At 35.9% G+C, this 6671-nt stretch overlaps 1 protein-coding gene across 1 annotated transcript; it reads right to left on the bottom strand.

Moving 5' to 3' along the window:
- Positions 1–4527: 4527 nt before the first annotated feature.
- Positions 4528–6414, bottom strand: LOC137716172 (protein kinase PINOID 2-like). Its single transcript, XM_068455583.1, has 2 exons — positions 5757–6414; positions 4528–5493 (listed from the first exon to the last, which is right to left on the bottom strand). The coding sequence occupies exons 1-2, from the start codon at positions 6335–6337 to the stop codon at positions 4593–4595; spliced, it is 1482 nt and encodes a 493-aa protein (XP_068311684.1). The 5' UTR covers positions 6338–6414; the 3' UTR covers positions 4528–4592.
- Positions 6415–6671: the final 257 nt, after the last annotated feature.

A 6671-nucleotide genomic window follows, 5' to 3' on the forward strand; every position in this document is an offset into this window, starting at 1 on the left:
TTTGGTTTCATGTGTTGTCTGTCTTTGCACCGTCACAAGTCTGAGAGATTCTACTGTGCATCAATGCATACGTCTAAGAATAGTAATTTAGTAATACTTGTAGTGTTAATTGAATTATTTATCTCCTTGACCACATAATGCTCAAATACAACAATAAAAATGTGTCACGAGGAAGACCTCTTTATCACATTTACACTGATATCTTTCTCGTTAAATGATCGATTATTAAAAGAGAGATAATTGTAACACTTTTCTGTTTTAAGACTTCAAGCGTTAATCAAGTGACCAAAGGTTGGTGAAGTAAAAGATAAAAAAGATTATTTCATTCATTTGATTCTTAGTTCCAATTCTCGGTCGACTAAGGTTGATATTTTTGTTTGTAATATGCCCAAAGTGCCATGTCGACTGACAAGTCACTTCACAAATATACCTAAAGCTAGCGAGCTAAGGTAGCTCCCATTTGTATTTGTTTATTCAGTGTATTTGTCTTCCCCAAAATAGTACCCTATGAACATGAAAAATCTAGCATGTTATCGAAATTTAAATTTTAGAATATTGGTATCATGATTGCGAAATGAGACTAGATGATGACTAAACTTGTACGGACCCCAAAAAAAAAAATTTGGGATGTGTTGACCGAAGACAAGGTACGTTCGACTAATCAAAGTAATAATGTTAGCCTAACATGGCTAATTAGTTTATAAAATTTGCTTATCAATTTATGTGTGATGGTACTGTGTAAAATATGTTAGGAAAAAATAATGTTTAATCTATTTTGAATGGAAATTGGCAGTTCCGAGTGAATTGCAGTGAAAAGTTATATGATATGCAAAGGCAGTGACTTTTCTTTCGAAAAGTTTCCTGACTAACTTCCATATGCATATTGCAATATTTCATAGGAATTGGGTGAGATTCAAATGACCGGTACTTAGCCAAAGGCTATGAAACAGTTGAGTAAAATGGGTTGCTACCATTAAGACAGGAAAGGGATAACGATTATGACGGACAAGTAATCGTGATTATTTACCTATAACCGTTTAAGCTTTTATGTTACATAATGATTGCCTTAGTTGTCTTTTAGTAAACAAAACAAGGTTTGCTTTCCATGAATAGATGACGGATCAACCATTTCAATTCATTCAATTTTCATTCTTCTCATCCATGAATAAGTTTAAGGTATATAATGTTACATTTTAATATCATATTTTGAAGTTAGAGAATCATGAGAAAGATCGTATACTTTTTAATTCACTGTACTTTGTAGATTGGAGTGTTACTTCCACTTAGTGAAAGATCATTGGGAGACATTCGTCAATTCAAACCTTGGGGCACCTGTGAGGGGTGGTCTTGTATTAAGGTTATAGAATCCAATTCTAGCCTCACTCTACACCTCAAACTTGGACCTAAGACCTGGACCACCAAGCCTTAGAGGTCCTTTTGTTGACTCCCAGTTTCTGGCGACAACAAATCTGATTGTCATTATGGTTGTCAAAATTGAAGGATTAAATGGATAAATTCGTGATTATGGCATCTGATAATCTGTTGATGCTGAAGAGCAGTCAATAATTTCATAAGAAAGAAAAACATAATAAAAAATTTAAAACAAAATACTATCATTCACATTCCTGAACTGAAATTATGCAACTTTTGTGTAGTTGATTACACTTAACAAATAATTTGGTCCCGCATCGTAACTAATTAATTCTTTCTTAATGCTAAAGCAATCGAGCATTATTGCTATAATTATAAACAACCAATACATGAAAAACAAGGATTTTGCTACAAACTGTACGTCGTTGTCAATAAAGAGAATGATAAGCAACGCTCTGTTGGTCGAATTCTTATATCATTTCTGAAAGCCATGAGAAAAGGCGGCTTGTCTAATCACCACAAACATGTTTTGGCCAAAGGAAATTTGATTGGCTAGTATAATTTAAAATGCAATACACTACATATATATTAACTATTTTTAATTTTCTTTTGCAAATCACATAATTATGAATTTAATTATAACTTGTACAAGCAATTACTGAGAGTAATTTTTTAGTATGATACTGTTTGGATTATTAATATTAATGCCACGCGACAGTCAAACTCAAAATTTCTAAATTTCTAAACCACATAGCATCGCCATAGCGGTGATTATGTATAAAGTCTACCGAATATTAAACAATACTTGGCTACTTAAAGATGAGTAAGAGCTCATACTAAAAAATCTTAGTGTTTTAATCACAGATCTTTGTGTTTATGATTAGAACTATTTATACTATGAATCACACTGTAAGGATTATCTATGCAAAAAATAAATTAAAACTAAGAGCATTTAGTCAATCTATTGTAGCAAATACATAGACGGTTCGTAATGCTTTTACCAATACCGTTCATTTGTTTTCAAACAGTTTGATGGTTAAATAACCTTATTTTTAATTGATTTTTTGTAGAGACGATCTTTATAGGGTAATTTATAATTTGAACGGTTCTGATTATAAACACAAAGTTTTATAAATTGACAACGAACAATTTTGAGAAATTTTAAGTAGGAGTTCATTTTCATCTTTAAGTAGCCAATTATTGTTCTCAAATATTTTATTATTTTGGCCATGATATGTACTATACAGTCCTCATTTCCTTGGTTTTCATATATACCCAGTTTAATTAGGCCAAGCGGATTCAAATGATATGAGTTCAAGAGCATCATTGCAATTCCTAGCTGTTTCGCTCACTTGTTTGGTGAAACCGATAGCAAGCAAGGCCCATGCACATATATTACATACAATGAACACCAGGCTTTAGACCTAATTTTAAAGAAAGAACGAAAGAGGGCGAAAATTCTAGTATGCTTTGTAGCTCAAAAGAAAAAAAAGTTTTACTATATATGCTTTGGGATATTCTAACACCGGGATGCTAAGAATATCTTAAACTCTAAACTTTAGCGAATAAAATTCCAGTGTATCAACTTAAGATACGCCGAAGCATACTGGAATCCATGAGAGAGAGAGAGGTTAGCCAGGCCATATAGCCAGCCCTGTCTCTTTCCTGCGCGTGCTGCTGCAAAAAGTAGTGATGAAGACCGCACGATCAACCCCTGTGATCAGTCTGGATTTCCATCAATGGTATAGACAAAATGGCAACCCCTCTATTGACCCTTCATGCACAAACCGTTGACTTAAGAGGCATGCAGTTTCCCTCTCAAAATCTTTATACATATTATGCACAATCACATCTTACAGACTGATATACGTACGAGTAATCAGGTTGCACCAATTAGCTACATAGTATTACATGACAAGTGATGCACTCAACCAACGTAGGGATGTCCTTCCTATGTGCTGGGAAAATTGTCTGGACATAAATGACTAGATTAAAACAAATTCCTAATTGATTTGTCTCAGGAATCCATTTAGATGTTCATTAAATCCAAATCTGGGCTGATATGTCTTAAGAATCATTTTAATTGTTCGCTTTGAACTTAACTATTTTCCATAAATTGGACTGATACTCTAAACTCTGTTCGGTGAACATGTAAGGATTGAAATGTTCCATACAACAATAATGCTAATCATATGGATTCAACTGATTGGTAGGTAGATGCTTTAGGACTGCTCTCTAATCGTACATTCTTTTAGTTAATTTATTGATAATCCTCCTTAAAAAGTGCTTGGATGGATATGGGGAAGAGGAAAAAGAAGCCAGCACTTTACGTGACCAGAAATATCAGAAGAACAAAAAGAAGGGAAGGAAGCATGATGCTTTTGTTAGTTTCCTTCTCGGTGAAAAACAGCATGTGAATGCGTGGATATGAAAGTGCCCATATGCAGAAAGTAGATGAATTTTGTAAAAAAGTAAAAAAGCAAAAACATGATTTAATTTTTCTTTTTTATTATAATTTTTTCCATCATTGACAAAGAGTAATTATTGTCCTCACATGTCTTCATAGACTGCTCATGAAAATAACATTGGGACAATTATGGGATCCTCTACTTTACACCTCTACTTGCACATTCATTTATTTGTATTTTATGCGAATGAGAGAGACTCAAAACTATTTGGACGTGGTTGTGACGATATTCAATTGAGTAATGCTATTTATAACATATTTTTATATCATTTTCGGTAGTATCTGATGTGGACAGTCATATTATTTGAAAAATTTGCAAAATGAAAGAAAGGAGAAAGACTTCTCGTATACCACAATCATCATTTAATTAATTAGTTTTTCTTAATTATTAGTTTATTAAATAATGAATTACATTTAAAATTTTGATTAATTCAAATGATGTGGCTGTCTACATCAAATGTCACCTAAGGTGGTATGAAAATATGATACAAAAATATGGTATGAATATCACTGCTCTCTTTAATTTAATTATGTACACTACTATGCGTGTAAGTATTTTCTCAGTTTAGTAATAAGATCTGGACCTGAAACAGAGTGACTAATTTGTTGTACATCATCTAAATCACGATTCTCATATATTAGTAGGAAAAACAAAGGAAAATCAAAGGAAAATTCTTAGTTTCTTTGGTGTCAAGCATGAAAATAAATATGCTTTCTGTTTTACCTATGTACAACATTAACCTAAGCAATAAAATTAGAAATAATCAACATGATGAGGGATCTGAAATGGTTCATCCCTCTCCTTTTTGCTTAACTTAGGCAAGTAATTAACTCGATTATTCCTATTCTTATTATGCAAATCACTATTAGGGACATGAGGGGGCCTAACTGACCTAATCAAAGCCCAATTCACACCCTTAAAGAAATGATGCCTTTTGATCTCCACAGATCCCTTTAAGCTCCCAATTCTCTTCTTGGGATTCTTCACCAGTAGCTTGCTAATCAAGTCTTGAACTCTGACCATTTCCTCAAGCTCTTTGCTGCTGCTGACCACAACTCTTGGAAACCTTAATGGCTGCTTAAGAATGTTGATTAGGGTTTTCTCATTGTTTTCTCCTTTGAAAGGCGTCCGCCCGTACAACATTTCATACAAAAACACTCCGAATGTCCACCAGTCCACCGCGCTTCCATGGCCTTGCCCTGAGATCACCTCAGGCGCCAAGTACTCGTGGGTCCCCACGAATGACTTGGAGCGGGCGTGGATTGGTTCGGCCACCATTTCCGGGTTCAGCTCTTTATAATCATCATCATAATCATGATTAACATCATTATCAGCACCAACTTGTTCTGTTATAGTTGTGACTGTGCCCTTCTTTTTCTTGTGAGAGGCAGAGAAGCAAGAGAGCACAGGCTGCATGGGCGCGGCAGCACAATACGACATTGATGAACTCTTTGCGCTCTTCTGGTCCGATTCTAGCTCCGATTTTCGCCTTAGCAATTTTGGAACCACGTCACATTTGAGGGAGAGATCAAAATCTGAGAGCATGATGTGTCCATCCTCTCTAACCAGTACATTTTCAGGCTTCAAGTCTCTGTAAACAATCCCCATCATGTGCAGATACTCTAGAGCTAACAGTGTCTCCGCCGCGTAAAACCTGCGATTAATTCAGCCCAAAAATTGTAATTAGTTCAATTTTTTATTCCACTTCCACAAAATAAAGCAAGGCTAATAAAACAGAACGTAACATAATATATCAAACTTTCTGATGAAATAACACATCCAATTATCAAGTACCTGCTAAGTTTAATTACATGAAATTAATTGATTACCGAGCAGAACATTTATGACTAAAATAATCAGACTATCTGACAAGAGAATATTTTCTACTAACTTAGATTAATTAAACAAAGTAATTACCTAGCAGATGAGATGCTGAAGCATTTTCCGGGGAGGCGTTGACGGGCAGCGAACAAGTCGCCGCCGGGGCAAAACTCCATAACCAAGCATGAGTAGTGAGAAGCATCAAACTCAGCGTAGAGAGTAGGCAAAAAAGGGTGATCAAGCATGTCCAGAATCTCCTTCTCCATCTCAGCTCTGTGCAGCTTCTTTCTTATAGCAAGTGCTTCTCTGTCAACCACTTTCATCGCGTAAAAGCACTGCGGCAAACCCACAACTGGGTTTCTTATCTGGCAAAGGTACACATTTCCAATGTCGCCGCTTCCTAGGCGGCGGAGGAGCCGAAAATGGTCGAGCCCAACTCGGCCTTTGGAGCTGCGGAGCCGCCGCATGGCTTCCCATGCAGGTTGGTTGGCCTTGTGGGGCTTGTGAGCAGAGGAAAGCAGAGAGGCTTCAGTGGTGGAGGAGCAAACGGAGACCGAGCTCTGGCGGCGGCTGCTGAAGCTCAGGTTGCTCATCCAGCTCCGGCTCGAATCTGGAACCGTTATGGATGAGCAGCTGCTGTCATAGTCCGAATCGTCTTTGGTTGTTATGGCTGCCATTGTTGTGAAGGAGCAGAGAGAGTGCGTTATGTGTGCTTTATCAGGGCTTTTATAACGAAATGGTTTGTGGGCACTAGTAGGCGATGAGGTTATTTAGCGTATTCAAAATATGTGATGTTCAAACAAAGTTACAAAGCGCTAACTTTGCTCATAAAAGAAAAATTAGTGTATGATACTACTGGATTATAATAACAAAGTATAATCAATTTACGTGTTAAAGTATGCGTGAAAGACATTATTGATATTCCTCATTTTAAATGTTTCACTCTCCATTCACTCATACATACCAAATGATCGTATTCCAGTACAAAACATGCCAAATTTTGTTAAAAGT

This window comes from Pyrus communis, chromosome 1 (assembly GCF_963583255.1).
Source record: "Pyrus communis chromosome 1, drPyrComm1.1, whole genome shotgun sequence".
NCBI classification, from domain to species: domain Eukaryota; kingdom Viridiplantae; phylum Streptophyta; class Magnoliopsida; order Rosales; family Rosaceae; genus Pyrus; species Pyrus communis.

What these genes read in the sequence shown, in the direction of transcription:
- LOC137716172 (XM_068455583.1), bottom strand. Translation starts at nt 6,337, where the DNA reads ATGGCAGCCATAACAACCAAAGACGATTCGGACTATGACAGCAGCTGC. An exon ending in TTCAGCATCTCATCTGCTAG is followed by an intron (nt 5,494 to 5,756) that starts GTAATTACTTTG and finishes AATTAATCGCAG; the next exon opens with GTTTTACGCGGCGGAGACAC.